Source organism: Macaca thibetana, chromosome 2 (assembly GCF_024542745.1).
Source record: "Macaca thibetana thibetana isolate TM-01 chromosome 2, ASM2454274v1, whole genome shotgun sequence".
NCBI lineage: Eukaryota > Metazoa > Chordata > Mammalia > Primates > Cercopithecidae > Macaca > Macaca thibetana.
In genome coordinates, this window is record NC_065579.1 from 139,801,137 (window position 1) to 139,817,274 (window position 16,138).

The following is a 16,138-nucleotide window of genomic DNA, read 5'->3' on the forward strand; positions in this document are numbered from 1 at the left end:
CTCCCGAGCAGCTGGGACTACAGGCGCCCGCCACCTCGCCCGGCTAGTTTTTTTTTTTTTTTTTTGTATTTTTAGTAGAGACGGGTTTCACCGTGTTAGCCAGGATGGTCTTGATCTCCTGACCTCGTGATCCGCCCGTCTCGGCCTCCCAAAGTGCTGGGATTACAGGCGTGATCCACCGCGCCCGGCTGTAGGCTTTCTTATTCAGGTATCACCAACACCTAGGGCAGTGCCTGGCATACAGTAGGTAATTAATGGAGTATTTGATGAGCGCATGAGACATGGTGTAGTGCCCATGGAAGTGGAATCAGAAGGCCGCCTGCCGCTGCGGCAGGATTCCCGTGTGGCCTTCTCCCCCGGGGCCTCAGTTTCCCCTCGCAGTTCCGATCCTCTGGCCGGCGCTGGGGTGGAGCCGGCGGGGCCGTCGTGCTGCCCGTGGCCGCTAGGGGCGCTGGTGCCCTCCCGTCCCGCCCACTTCCCGGCCGGTCCGCCCCCAGCTAGAGAAGCCCCAGCCCGCGGTGTCCGATCCAGTTGCCCCGCGCCGGAGCCCCGTAGCGCGCCATGGCCTGCTACATCTACCAGCTGCCCTCCTGGGTGCTGGACGACCTGTGCCGCAACATGGACACGCTCAGCGAGTGGGACTGGATGGAGTTCGGTAAGTACGGCCCGGGGAGGGGAGGGGGCCAGAGCGACTGGTGCCCCCAGCGATCCCGCCAGCCGCCAAGCTCCCTCGGGCACCCGGGTTAAGCGGGTCCCGATCAGAGGGCGTGCGAGCTAAGCATCCTGGACTGGGCCCGCCGCGGACCTTGGCCCGTCACCTGAAGGTGCCGCGTGGTCTCTGAGGACGTCTATCGGGAGCTCTGTCGCCGAGCTGGGGCCGCCGCCACTGCGCTCTGAGTCCAGAGAACGGTGGGTGCTGGGGCCCTCCTGTCACCGCTGCTGGCTCCGTGACGGCGCCGGGTGGACATCCAGCCCACAATGGTGTGCGAAATGCGAGCCTCGACCCCGTCCTGCAGACAGCGCGGGCAAGTGCGCGGGGGCTTGGCGACCGAGCTTCAGAGGGTCTCTCAGGGACCACGGTGCTGTCACTCCTTGGGGGTGTGTGTGTGTGTGTGTGTGTTTAGTTTTAGTGTATATTAGAATGATCTATTACTTAACATATATATATATATATATATAGAAAGAAACGGAGTTTCGCTGTTGTCGCACAGGCTGGAGTGCAATGGCACGATCTCTGGCTCACTGCAACCTCTGCCTCTCGAGTTCAAGCGATTCTCCTTCCTTAGCCTCCTGAGTAGGTAAGATTACAGGCGCTCGCCACCACCCCAATTAATTTTTTGTATTTTTAGTAGAGACGGGGTTTCACCATGTTGGTCAAGCTGGTCTGGAACTCTTGATCTCAGGTGATCCACCTGCATCTGCCTCCCAAAGTGCTGGGATTACAGACGTGAGCCACTGCGCCCAGCGTATTTATCATATTTGTGATTAAATGCACGTTACCATTGTAGTTTTAAAATCAAATATTTACTTTTAGTATACATTTTTGGATCACAGTATTTATGACTATAAACCTGTTTTGAGATCAGATGTGTCCTAGTAGGTTCAGTGTGTATAATGTGGCCTAAGCACAGGCACTTACTTTCACTCTATCGCAAGGTGCACAGTTGTCGAAAATTCCGTGGGAAGGCACTCAGACAACCTCCGTATTTTGTATTTGTTGGTGCCTGATGGATGACTGGTGGAGGGCCATGGCCTCTGCTGGGGGTTGCTTGCCTGTTGTCTCTGCTTTCCAAGTGGAGATCTGCATTCCAGACTCTTGCTGTATGACTTTGGGTCCGTTTCTTAACCTCTCTGAGCCTCAGCTTCTGAATCTGTATGTAAACTGGATATGATAATTATAGCTTCTTCATAAAGTTGTGAGGAATGAAAATATTGTATAAGAGCACCAACACCTAAGTGTTAAATATTCTTATAAGTCATAAGTTGTAATCTTTCTTTTTATTTTTTGAGACAGTCTCATTTTGTGGCCCAGGCTGGAATGCAGTGGCGTGATCTCGGCTCACTGCAGCTTCTGCCTCCTGGGTTCAAGTGATTCTCCTGCCTCAGCCTCCCGAGTAGCTGGGATTACAGGCAGCTGCCACCACACCCAGCTAATTTTTATGTTTTTAGTAGAGATGGGGTTTCACCATGTTGGCCAGGCTGGTCTTGAACTCCTGACCTCAGGTGATTCGCCCGCCTTGGCCTCCCAAAGTGCTGGGATTACAGGTGTGAGCCACTGCGCCTGGTCCTGGCTTCATTACTTTGAATATCTCCTGGGCAGTGGACAAACTTTGCATGGGACTCCCTCTCATTTTTTCCACATTGGCCCAGCCCTCAGTTACAAATGTCAGAACAACTTCTGTTTCTAGGAAATTCAATTAGAAGGCACATCTATGAGTTAAAAAAAAAAAAAAAAAAAAAAAGGTTTATTGAGATATTCACATACCATACCATACACCTGTTTAAAGAGTACAATTTAGTGGCATTTAGTATATTCCCAGGGCTGTGTATCCATCTTCACAATCAATCTTAGAACATTTTAATCACCCCAAGAAGAAACTGTACCCCTTAACTGCCAATCCCCTCCTTCCATTTTCCCAAGTTTTAGACATTGCCTATTCTGGACATCTCATATAAATGGAACCATAATATATAGTGCTCTGTGACTGACTTGTTTCAGCTAGCATAAGGTTCATCCATGTTGTAGCATGCATCAGTACTTAGTTTCTTCTTATTATAGGATAATGTTCCATGGGATGGATATACTATATTTTATTCATTTATCAGTTGTTGGGCATTGGGTTCCTTTCACTTTTGGGCCATTATGAATAGTGCTGCTGTGAACACTCACGTACAAGGTTTTGTGCAGTGGTGCAAACGTAGCTTACCGCAGCCTCAACCTCCTGGGCTCAAGCGATCCTCCTGTCTCCTGAGTAGCTGGGACTAGAGGTGTGCACCGCCGTGCCCAGCTAACTTTTGTATTTTTTGTAGAGACGGGTTTCACCATGCTACCCAGGCTGATCCTGAACTCTGGAGCTCAAGCCATCTGCCCATCTCAGTTTCTCAAATTGCTGGGATTATAGGTGTGAGCCACCGCGCCTGGCTTTATGTTTAACTATTTGAGGAGCTACCAGATGTTTTCTAAAGTGGCTGAACCACCAGTGTATGTGGATGACCATTTCTCCATATCCTTGTCAACATGTGTTATTTTTTTCTTCTTTTCTTTTTCCTTTTTGAGACGGAGTCTCGCTCTGTTGCCCAGGCTGGAGTGCAGTGGCATGATCTTGGCTCACTGCAACCTTAGCCTCCTGGGTTCAAGTGATTCTCGTGCCTCAGCCTCCCAAGCAGCTGGGATTACAGGCGTAAGCCACCATGCCTGACTAATTTTTGTATCTTTAGTAGCGATGGGGTTTCACCATGTTGGCCAGGCCAGTCTTGAACTCCTAACCTCAGGTGATCTTCCCGCCTCGGCCTCCCAAGGTGTTGGGATTACAGGTGTGAACCACTGCACCTGGCTGGTGAAGTGGCATCTTACTGTGGTTTGATTTGCATTTCCCTAATGACTAATGCTGTGGAGCATCTTTTCCTGTGCTTATTGGCCATTTGCACATCTTGTTTGGAGAATACCTCTGCGAGGCTTCCCACTGGGGTGGATATGATCTGAACGCTTCACCAGGCCTGTCTGCTCTGACACATCTGCCCAGTGCTGGCCTCTCTGACCTCCTCATCTTCCACACCCACTGTCACTCCCCTGCTCCAGCCACACTGATCTCCCTGGGCCAGACACAGGGTCTTCACATGTGCTGTTCCCTCCGCCTGGGACATTCTTCCCCCTGTGTTACCTGGGGCTAGATTTCTAGTCTATTAGTTTCCTCTTGCTGCAGTTACAGATTACCACAAAGTTGGTGGCCTATAACACCTCAAGTTTATTATCAGCATTCTGGAGGTCAGAAGTCCTAACTCAGGGCTGCTCTAGGAGTTTCCTTGCCTTGACTGGCTTCCTGAGGCCTGCAGCATCCTGTGGCTTGTGGCCCCTTCCTCCATCGTCAAAGCCACTGGTGTATATCATCACATCTGTCTCTGTGACCTCTGCTTCTACCGTCACCTCTTCTCTGAATCTGACATTCTGGCCTCCCCCTTACAGGGACCCTGGTAATTACCTTGGCCAGACCCAGATAATCCAGGATAATCTCAGCTCAGAATCCTTAATTTAATCAAATCTGCAAAGTCCTTTTTGTCACGTAAGATACCATATTCACAGGTCTCGGGGCTTAGGATGTGGATGCTTTCCAAGGGTATTATTCTGTCTGTCATAGTCCTTCAGGTAAGCTCCCCTGGCACCTTCTTTGAAATCGAGAGGCCTTTCCTGCCCCTGTTCCTCTCTAGCCCATCACCGTGTTTCATTTCCCTCATTCCACTTCATGTTCTTTGATGTCCCCTCGTTCCTTAAGTGTTTCCGCCTGTCTCTTCTTATGGAGTGGAAGCACAGTGTGGGCAGGGGCCTTACCTGTCTAGTTTTTCACTCCTGTATTCCCAGAGCCTGGGCAGTGCCTAGCTAGAGGGCAGGTGCCAGAGTGAATGATGAGCTGCCAGGCCTTGGTGTGGTGAGGATGTGGACTGCCCCCTATTACCCATTGGAGCTGGCCTGGAGCCTTGGGTCAGCCCCCTTCCCACACTGGATCACAGCCAGCCGTGCCCCCAGCCCACTGCTCCTCGCCTAGTACCAGCGCTCTGGTTCCCTCTTCAGCCAAATGAACGAGTGACTGTGATCGTCCCTTCAGTCCTAAAAATTCTTGGCTTCCTGTGGGTCATTTTAGAAAGAAGACAGTCCCTCGGAGCTGATGGTGGCACTGGGAGAGTGTAGTAAGAACACTAAAGTGATTCAGAAGATCCCGCAGCCATAGACAGACACGCTGTTTTGGACCCGACACTTGGCAGATAATCTGGCCACCCCTGGTTCTTGTCTCTGTGATGGCAGCTGCCTCTGTTGGGCTTTGCCTGACCCTGTGTAAGATGGGTTTCCTACAGCTTCAGCCCCGGGTGTGTGCAGAGGGGCTCGACGCAGGGTCTCTTATGTGACCGCTCCCTGTCTCGTTCACTCATGCGTGTGCCAGCCTTTGTACACAGCTCTGCTTTGCCCCTGCCTGGCTGTGTGACGTCAGGCGGTGACTGTCTCTCTCCGAGCCTTTAGTTTCCTCATCCACGGAGCACCCTCACAGAGTTGCTGAGAGGCTGAGGAAACTTAGCTGGTTGTAAAGGGTCAAGTTAGGGCTTTCCTCATCCCCTACCCAGGGAGGGGTGTGGGCATTTGATTCTAAGATGGGTCATTTCAGAAGGCTGTGCCATCCCTGCTCTGGAGGACTTTGAAGATAGGCAAAGTTTTCTACTGCCTCGGTTGAACTCCTGCAGGATTCAGGCACTCAAGAGTGATAGTCCCAGTACTGTTAACCATCAGGGATAAAAACATTTTCAGGCCAGGTGCAATGGCTTACACCTCTAATTTCAACACTTTGGGAGGCCAAGTTGGGAAAATTTCTTGAAGCCAAGAATTTGAGACCAGCCTCGTGATCCGCCCGCCTTGGCCTCCCAAAGTGCTTGGATTACAGGTGTGAGCCACCGTGCCCAGCCTTTTTTTTTTTTCTTTTTTTTTGAGACGGAGTCTCGCTCTGTTGCCCAGGCTGGAGTCCAATGACATGATCTCGGCTCATTGCAAATTCCACCTCCTGGGTTCAACTGATTCTCCTGCCTCAGCTTCCAGAATAGCTAGGACTACAGGCGCATGCCACCATGCTCTGCTAATTTTTGCATTTTTAGTAGAGATGGGCTGGGCGCGGTGGCTCACGGCTATAATCCCAGCACTTTGGGAGTCCAAGGTGGCCGGATCACGAGGTCAGGAGTTCGAAACCAGCCTGACCAACATGGTGAAACGCTGTCTCTACTAAAAATACAAAAATTGGCCGGGTGCGGTGGCTCACGCCTGTAATCCTAGCACTTTGGGAGGCTGAGGCGGGTGGATCACGAGGTCAGGAGATTGAGACCATCCTGGCTAACACGGTGAAACCCCATCTCTACTAAAAATACAAAAAATTAGCTGGGCGTGGTGGCGGGTGCCTGTAGTTCCAGCTACTTGGGAGGCTGAGGCAAGAGAATGGCGTGAACCCGGGAGGCAGAGCTTGCAGTGAGTGGAGATCACGCCACTGCACTCCAGCCTGGGTGACAGAGCGAGACTCAGTCTCAAAAAAAAAAAAAAAAAAAAAAAAAGAAATTAGTCAGGCAGGATGGTACTCGCCTGTAATCCCAGCTGCTCGGGAGGCTGAGGCAGAAGAATCACTTAAACCTGGGAGGCGGAGGTTGTGGTGAGCCAAGATTGCGCCACTGCACTCCAGCCTGGGCAACAGAGCGAAACTCTGTCTCAAAAAAAAAAAATAAATAAATAAATAAATGTAGAGACGGGGTTTCGTCATGTCGGCCAGGCTAGTCTCAAACTCCTGGCCTCAAGTGATCTGCTTGCCTCAGCCTCCCAAAGTGCTGAGATTACAGGCGTGAGCCACCGCATCTGGCCACAGAACAGGTTTTCATAGAGTGTAGATAGTTTAACACTTACGGCTAATACTTATATCATGTTTATTTTGTGTCAAGCACTGTTCTGAGTGCTTCTGTACATATAACTCGTCTAATCCTTGCAACAGTCTCTGAGGCAGGTGCTGCTGTTATCCTTGTTTGACAGATGGGGAAAGTGAGGCTCAGGGAGAGATGAACACCTTCCCCAAACACACAGCAAGTAAGCAACAGAATGGGTTTGAACCCAGGCCCCGAATCCCAATATCTGGCCTCTGAACCACCACTACTGTCCTGCTGACTTTCACACATGTTTTCATATCTACAGAAAAAGTCTGGAAGATTAGACACCAAAATACAACTGGTGGTGTCCTTGGAGTCCTCCAAGTGGGATGGTCATGGGGACTTTCATTTTCTTATTTCTCAAATGTTCTACTATGACCAGGTATTACCGGTCCATGTTGAGAAAAAAACTTCGGACTTAGCAGAAGGCCTTGGTAGTGACTCATCCCCCCAAGATCTCTATCATATCCTGACTCTAAAGGGTCTGGTTGAGACTGGATACGGTGGCTCACGCCTGTGATCCCAGCACTTTGGGAGGCTGAGGAGGGCAGATCACTTGAGCTCAGGAGTTTGAGACCAGCCTGGCCAAGATGGTGAAAATACCAAAAAATTAGCCGAGAGTGGTGGCACATGCCCTGTAGCCCCAGCTACTTGGGAGGCTGAGGCAGGAGAATTGCTTGAACCTGGGAGGCATAGGCTGCAGTGAACGGAGATCATGCTACTGCACTCCAGCCTGGGCAACAGAGCAAGAGTCTGTCTGGAAAAAACTAAATAAAATAAATAAAGGGTCTGGTTAAATGCTGATTGGTCAACACCTTAAGATATGGCACTGTCATCGAACAAAAATGTTTAAGCTGGAAGGCACCTTAGAGTTTAATTCCTGTTTCTCTTGTATTACTATCACGAGTAAGGAAAGTTCAGCCCACGGAGAATCAGGCTGTGGCTGAGTTCCTGCTGCCACCACCCACTGGGGTGGCCCTGGGCTTCTGTTTTCTCATTACGTCATGCTGCCTCCCAAGATGGGAGTGTGTGTGGATGCCCAATGCTTCGTGCGGGGAGATGGTCCTTCCTTTTCCATCCGTTCTCTTCTCTGTATTGCTAGAAGCAGCCCCTGACCCAGCTGACATCACTTCCCACTGACTAGGAATCTGGCCTGGGGTTTCCAGTGACTAATATAGCAATTTAGGAACTTTCCATCCTAACGGGGCACTTCTCCTGGAGACTTTCTGTGTGCAGGAGGCTGTCACCAGCCCATTTTGTTCAAAGGGTAGGGGATTGTGCAATCTGATCGCAGCACTCACTGGCTCTGAAATCTTCTATGGTTCCTTGTAACTCTTAGGATCAAGTCCAAACTCCAAAGCTGGGCATTCGCTTGAGGGTCTTTGTTATGTGGTCCTGGGCTTTATCTCTTGCCTTTCCTTCTTCTACTTGGCCCACCTATGTTTATATTTTCTTTTTGTTTGTTTGTTTTGCTTTATTTTTTTGAGATGGAGTCTTGCTCTGTCACCCCGGCTGGAGTGCAGTGGCGCTATCTCAGCTCACTGCAACCTCTGCCTCCCGAGTTCAAGTGATTCTCCTGCCTCAGCCTCCCGAGTAGCTGGGACTACAAGTGGGCACCACCACACTTGGCTAATTTCTGTATGTTTAGTGGAGATGGGAGTTCACCATGTTGGCCAGGCTGGTCTCGAACTCTTGAACTTAGGTGATCCGCCCATCTCAGCCTCCCAAAGTGCTGGGATTACAGGCATGACTCACTGCACCTGGCCAATTATTCCTAGTTTAAAAAAATGCCTTTCTCACTTCAGTAAACTCAGTGGAATACTGGTCATAAAAATCCATTAATGGGCCAGGTGCAGTGGCTCACGCCTGTATCCAAAAAAAAAAAAAATTAGCCAGGCATGGTAGTGTGTCTGTAGTCCCAGCTGCTGGGGAGGCTGAGGTGGGACAATTGCTTGAGCCTGGGAGGCCAAGGCTGTGGTGGTCCATGTTTGCACCACTGCACTCATGCCACCTGGGCAACAGAGTGATGCCCTGTCTCAAAAAAAAAATAATTTTTAATTCTTATTTATTTTTTATATTTTTGAGAAAGAATCTCACTCTGTCACCCAGGCTGGAATGCAGTAGCACGATCTCAGCTCACTGCAACCTCCACCTCCTGGGTTCAAGTGATTCTCCTGCCTCAGTTTCCCAAGTAGCTGGGATTACAGGCGTGTGTCACCAAGGCTGGCTAATTTTTGTATTTTTAGTAGAGACGGGGTTTTATCATGTTGGCCAGGCCGGTATCGAACTCCTGACCTCAGGTGATCCACCCGCCTCGGCCTCCCAAAGTGCTAGGATTACAGGCATGAGCCACTGTGCCTGGTCCCTGTGGTATAATGTTAATAAATAAGACCAGGATGCAGAATCTCAGGCGAGGCGCGGTGGCTCACACCTGCAATCCCAGCACTTTAAGAGGCTGAGGTGGGAAGATTGCTTGAGGTGAGGAGTGCAAGACCAGCCTGGTCAACATAGTGAGACCCCATCTCTTAAGAAAAGATACAAAATCTTACCTGCAGTGTGGCAACAACTACATCCAAAGACACATCTATGTAGAGGGGGTGATTTTTGGAAAGGAGGAGTACCCTAGTGGCCTTCGGAGGGTGGTGAGGTGCTGTGTAACTTCTCCCCCGTATTGTCCATGTTTTTTTTTTTTTTGGTGAACAACCATCAGTTTTATGGTAAAACACCAAAAGAAAGAATACATTATTTTTATTGTTACCAGTGGTAGTTCCCTGCAAGTTTTGTCCCATACTTCAGAATAGGCAAAGTATTTTTGTATCCATGGCTCTCTTGATCCTTATAACAGTCCTCTGAAGACAATGTGGTATGTGTGTGTGTTTTCATTCAATCATTCACTTAGCATATTTTTGTTGTTGTTGTTTTTGGAGACAAGGTCTTCCTCTGTTGACCAGGCTGGAGTGCAGTGACATCATCATGGCTTGCTGCAGCCTCCAAGTCCTGGGTTCAAGTGATCCTCCTATCTCAGCCTCCTGAGTAGCTAGGACTACAGATGCATGCCACCATGCCTGGCTACTTTGTTTATTTTTTGTAGAGACAGGTCTTGCTATGTTGCCCAGACTGGTTTTGAACTCCTGAGCTCCAGCAATCCCTCCTTGGCCTCCTAAAGTTTGGAACTGCAGGTGTGAGCTGCTGCACCCAGCCTCATACACTTGTTGAGTTCCCCTGACCAGGACTGGGACTTAGCTGAGAGGAATGAGATGCCCGGGGCAAAATGGAAGGAGGCGCTGACACTCAGGGTCCTACGGTGCCACCTGAAGATGAGCGCCTCCTGCATTTTCCTTCCCTAGGTGCCTCACCTGACTCACCCTCATCCTGGCCCCGCCTCCACTCTGAGCCAGGCACTATTCTCAGTTCTGGGGAAGTAACCATGAACCAAACAGGTAGAGCTCCCTGCCTACATGGACCTTCTATTATAGAAGGGGAGGCAGGTACAGCTGGTACCCACTGAGGCTCCCACGGGTGCAGTGACTGCCCCAGGCATAGCAGCAGCTTCGACCCTCCTGTCCCGTGCTCTTTCTCTTAAGTCTTGTGTACTCGACCCCATGGGTGTCCAGCAGAGTCAGCGTTGTAACTTGGGCCGCCTGTGGACCTCAGCTAATGGTGATGTTTCCAGTGTGGAGGGGTGGTTGGGGAGGAGGTCCTGGAAAAGCCCAGCTAGTGGCTAGCGTGGGGACCTCTCCTGGAGGGACTGCCTCTCTGACTCTAAGCAGAGTCCTCTCCCTCCCTTCCAGCCTCCTACGTGATCACAGACCTGACCCAGCTGCGGAAGATCAAGTCCATGGAGCGGGTGCAGGGCGTGAGCATCACGCGGGAGCTGCTGTGGTGGTGGGGCATGCGGCAGGCCACCGTCCAGCAACTTGTGGACCTCCTGTGCCACCTGGAGCTCTACCGGGCTGCCCAGATCATCCTGAACTGTGAGTAACTCAGGGCCTTCCTTGGGTGGGGCCCATCATGCCCCTGAGCAGTTTCCGTCCGTGTGAGTTGCACTCTCTGGCCTTAATACTTGTTTCCTCTTTTAATTAAAAAACTAATTTAATGAGTGAGTTTATCATGCACATAAGAAACTGGTAACAGGCCAGTCCTGGTGGCACACGCCTGTAATCCCAGCACTTCGGGAGGCCGAGGCGGGTGGATCACCTGAGGTCAGGATTCGAGACTGGCCTGGCTAACATGGTGAAAACCTGTCTCTACTAAAAATACAAAATTAGCTGGGCTTGCTGGCCTGCGCCTGTAATCCCAGCTACTCTGGAGGCTGAGGCAGGAGAATCGCTTGAACCTGGGAGGTGGAGGTTGCAGTGAGCCAGGATTGCACCACTGCACTCCAGCCTGGGTGACAGAGTGAGACTCTGTCTTCAAAAGAAAAAAAAAGAAACTGGTAACAGTGGTTACCTGTGGGGAGAGGAACTGGGCAGCCAGAGAACACAGTGTTGGAGGGAGACTTTACTGTAAATTCTTTCGTACCTTTTAAATTTGGGCTATCTGTTCCAAAAATAAGTACATTAATTAATTTTGAAAACTCCAATAGCTATAACAAAAATTCAAAAAAGCATTCAGTAAAAATGATTCATATTGTCATCCTTTCCCCACTTTACATCCCAAGAAGTAATGACTTTGGTAAAAATTTCTGGCTTTTCTTACTAGAAATTTTCTCTGCATGGCAAGGGTATTATGCATCTGCAATCCCTTTCTAAAAAGCTTTTTTTTTTTTTTGAGACAGGGTCTTGCTCTGTTGCCCAGGCTGGAGAGCAGTGGTGTGATCAAAGCTCACTGCAGCCTTGATGTCCTGGGCTCAAGTGATCCTCCTGACTCAACTTCCTGAGTACTTTGGACTATAGGCACATGCCACCATGTCTGACTAATTTTTCATTTTTTTGTAGAGATCGAGGCTGGTCTTGAACTCCTGGTCTCAAGTGATCCTCCTGCCTTGGCCTCCCAACGTGCTGGGATTATAGGCACGAGCCACATTACCTTGCCTGCAACCCCCTTTTGATACAGATAGTAGCACATCATGTACTGGTGTGAATTTTTTTTTCACCTAGCAATAGACCTTGGGGACTGTTTCATATTGACGCATTCTTTCTTTTTTTTTTTTTTTTTTTTTTGAGACGGAGTCTCGCTCTGTCACCCAGGCTGGAGTGTGGTGGTGCAATCTTGGCTCATTGCAAACTCCTCCTCCCGGGTTCACGTCATAATTGCTACATTGTATTCTTTTGACAGATGTTCTGTGATTTGTTTAGCTTGCCCCTATTGAGATATGTTTATGTTCCTTCTAGCATTTTTTGGTTCTTTTTTTTTTTTTTTTTTTTTGAGACGGAGTCTGGCTCTGTTGCCCAGGCTGGAGTGCAGTGGCCGGATCTCAGCTCACTGCAAGCCCTGCCTCCCGGGTTCACGCCATTCTCCTGCCTCAGCCTCCCGAGTAGCTGGGAGTACAGGCGCCCGCCACCTCGCCCGGCTAATTTTTTTTTTGTATTTTAGTAGAGACGGGGTTTCACCGTGTTAGCCAGGATGGTCTCGATCTCCTGAACTCGTGATTCGCCCGTCTCGGCCTCCCAAAGTGCTGGGATTACAGGCTTGAGCCACCGCGCCCGGCCTTTTTTTTTTTTTTTTTTTGAGATGAAGTTTCGCTCTGTCACCCAGGCTGGAGAGCAGTGGCACAATCTCAGCTCACCACATAACCTCCACCTCCTATGTTCAAGAAATTCTCCTGCCTCAGCCTCCCAAGTAGCTGGGATTACAGGTGCCCACTACCACACCCAGCTAATTTTCTTTTTTTTTTTTGGTTTTTTTTGATACGGAGTCTTGCTCTGTTGCCCAGGCTGGAGTGCAGTGATGAGATCTTGACTCGCTGCAGCCTCTGCCTCCCAGGTTCAAGTGAGTCTCCTGCCTCAGCTTCCCAAGTAGCTGGGACCACAGGCACCCACTACCATGCCTGGCTAATTTTTGTATTTTTAGTAGAAACAAGGTTTCACTATGTTGGCCAAGCTGGTCTCAAACTCCTGACCTCAAAGGGTCCACCTGCCTTGGCCTCCCAAAGTGCTGGGGTTATAGGTGTGAGCCACCGTGCCCAGTCAACTTTTTGTATTTTTAGTAGAGACAGGGTTTCATTATGTTGGCCAGGCTTGTCTTGAACTCCCAACCTCAGGTGATCTGCCCACCTTGGCCTCCCAAAGTGCTGGGATTACAGGTGTGAGCCACCATGTCCGGCCATTTTTCTGTTCTGTATAGTGTCATGATATACTGTCCTAGACGTATAGAGCCTGTTTTGCACACATGTAAGTGTAGCCATGGGATGGCTTTCTGTTATAGTATTGGAATGTCTGGGTTGAAGATTTTTGCATTCTAAGTGTTGATTGATATTTAGTATTAACAAATTACCTTCCTCAGAAAACAGGATCATGTGTGGTGGGGACATATTTAGCTGGTAATACCTCCCTACCCTGAAGGGTGGCTGTGAAGTTGAAGAGCAGGTCAAGTGCCTGATGTTCAGCTGGTACTCAGCAGAAGGCAGTGGGAATGGGGGTTCTGGTTACCCCCACACCTCCTCACATCCCCAAAGAGACCCCCTCAGTGTAGGGCTGGGAGCCACTCTTCTGCAGGTACTTAACTGAGCACCTGCCTGGTGCTGTCCTAGGTTCTAGAATACAGCACAGGCAAAGCGACAGGTCCTCTGCCCTCACGAGGGCACAGTCTTGTGAGGAGACAGTTAATGCACAGGAAAACAAGTAAAGAAATGGGCAGGCAGGATACAGTGACCAGATAGGGGAGCATCCTAGGACAAGGGGTGAAGGAAGGCCAGTGCGAGGATGTGAACCTGGAGGAATAGGAAGAAGACAGCCATGTGACGCATTGGTAAGAGCCCAGGAGAGAGGGGCCAGCGTGTGCGAGGGCCCTGAGGAGCCAGTGGTGGGAGCCCTAGACACCCGGGGAGGAGCTGTCCTGTCAGGGTTCCTGAGCTGGGAACCACCTGGCTGGACCAGCAGACCAGATTCAGCACCTGCCTGTCCCTCAGGTCTTCTGGAATCACTGAGGGCTTCCAGGAAGAGGGACTGGGAGCAAGGGCCTGAGGGTGGGGGCCTAGAGAGCACCACCCTCTGAGGTAAACCAGGAGAGCAGAGGATGGTGTGGTGGACCTGCAGGTGGAGAGATCTAGAGCTACAGCCCAGGCTGGGCTTTTGGGGGCATCATGGAGCAGACCACACCAGGCACAGGGAGGCCAGTGGGGCAGCGAGAGCATCTCCTCCCTTCAGCTGCCAAGCGACTTTCCAGGCCTTCCTGTCTGGGGTAGGGAATGGGGTGATCTGGCTCCCAATGGGAGTGATGTTCCAGCACAGGACCGTGGCTGGGCCTGCTTCTGCACAGGCCGGACCCTGACTCCACTGTGTGCCCCAGCAGCATGGTGGTGGCTCCTCTTGAGTCACGGTCCTCCCCATCCCCTGAACTTCTGTCTCCACCCCTGCTGGCCACCTCCCTAAACCCACCTTCCTCCTCAGAGTGGAGAGGGTCGGCTGCCCGGGCCACAGCCTCCCCACTCCTGGAACCCACCTGCAACCCCTCCTGCCCGGTGCTCCTGAGCCGCTGCCGTTCCTTACGTTCCCCCTGCGAAAGTTGTCAGAATCGACATGGAGTGATTTTGTATTAAAAAAAAAAATAATAGGCCAGGCGCGGTGGCTCAAGCCTGTAATCCCAGCACTTTGGGAGGCCGAGATGGGCGGATCACGAGGTCAGGAGATCGAGACCATCCTGGCTAACACGGTGAAACCCCGTCTCTACTAAGAAATACAAAAAAATAGCCGGGCAAGGTGGCGGGCGCCTGTAGTCCCAGCTACTCGGGAGGCTGAGGCTGGAGAATGGCGTGAACCCGGGAGGCGGAGCTTGCAGTGAGCTGAGATCCGGCCACTGCACTCCAGCCTGGGCTACAGAGCGAGACTCTGTCTCAAAAAAAAAAAAAAAATAATAATAATAATAATAAAATAACCCTTGGCTGCACGTGGTGGCTCACACCTATAATCCCAACACTTTGGGAGGCCGAGATGGGTGGATCACCTGAGGTCAGGAGTTTGAAACCAGCCAGACCAACATGGTGAAACCCTGTTTCTACTAAAAATACAAAAAAATTAGCTGGGTGCCTGTAATCCCAGCTACTCAAGAGGCTGAGGTAGGAGAATTGCTTGAACCTGGGAGGCAGAGGTTGCAGTGAGCAGAGATTGCACCACTGCACTCCAGCCTGGGTGACAGAGCGAGACTCCATTTCAAAAATAAATAACCCTGACAAATAGAACTAGGGAAGGCCATGAAGGGAGAACTGTCATGCATAAAGGCCCAACAACACTAACTGTCACGGAGGACTCTTCAAAAACCACAACCTTGCATAAATACCATCGTAACCACACACAAAAAATACCCCTGCGAGGACATCTGCCCAGCAAATGCTTGTCCGACCCTAGAGACTGTAATCACTCTTGCTATTCAAGGATAGTTATCTCAAAACAGTTACGTAATCCTCTTCACTTTTCCTTTGAAAAACCTCCCTGGATACGCCCTTAGTTTACTATAGCATATGTACTCTCATTCCGATGCCCTATTCCTGAGTAAGTATCATTTTCTTTTTTTTCTTTTTTTTTTTTTTTTTTTTTGAGATGGAGTCTTGCTCTGTCACCCAGGCTGGAGGGCAGTGGCGCGATCTTGGCTCGCTGCAACCTCTGCCTCCTGAGTTCAAGCGATTCTCGTCCCTCAGCCTCCCAAGTAGCTGGGACTACAGGAGCCTGCCACCACACCTGGCTAATTTTTCTATTTTTAGTAGAGACGAGGTTTCACCATATTGGCCAGGCTGGAATCGAACTCCTGACCTGAGGTGATCCGCTGGCCTCGGCCTCCCAAAGTGCTGGGATTACAGGCGTGAGCCACCGCGCCCAGCTGCATCATTTTCTTGTAGAGAGCCTCTCCTTGTTTGTTATTTAGGTTGACACCCCGAAGGCCAGATCCTCATTCTGGCCCACCAGAGAGGCCAGGTGGTTTCACAGTGCAGTGGTGGGCGGCAGGCCTGAGTTTCAGTTCAGGCTCAGCCTTGATTGTGTGGTTCTGGACAAGTCCCTTCCTTTCCCTGGGCCCCAGACCTCTTGACCCCCTTGTCATCCAGCTCAAGTGCAGTCAGGAGCAGGGGCGGGAGTTCCAGCTAAGTCTACATTGGAGAGGGGGATGATGTGGGGGGGCTGGCACCAGACCCCGATATTGCTCCCGCAGCTCAGGCTGAGAGGTTGCAGGGGAGTCCCGATGCCTGAAAGCAGAGAAGCACCAGGGCTTTGAGACACAGCCTCTTGTTGGACACTCACCATTGATGTCAAAACCTGTTGACTAATCTCACACAGATTCTTAGCAATGTGACGCCAAAAAACAATAGAGTGTGAAATTTTCAGAGATA

At 50.5% G+C, this 16,138-nt stretch overlaps 1 protein-coding gene across 5 annotated transcripts in view; it reads left to right on the forward strand.

Annotated features, from left to right (window-relative positions):
- Nucleotides 1-475: 475 nt before the first annotated feature.
- The window catches only part of IRAK2 (interleukin 1 receptor associated kinase 2), a 78,581-nt gene continuing 62,918 nt past the window's right edge, over nucleotides 476-16,138 (forward strand). Inside the window, exons 1-2 of one of the 5 annotated variants that reach the window (XM_050778690.1) lie at nucleotides 476-655; nucleotides 10,452-10,634. In XM_050778690.1, the coding sequence (XP_050634647.1) occupies nucleotides 562-655; nucleotides 10,452-10,634 (277 nt within the window). In that variant the 5' untranslated portion in view covers nucleotides 476-561. The remainder of the gene's footprint in view (nucleotides 656-10,451; nucleotides 10,635-16,138) is intronic. The other 4 variants (XM_050778694.1, XM_050778689.1, XM_050778691.1 and 1 more) reach the window with 4 other exon arrangements.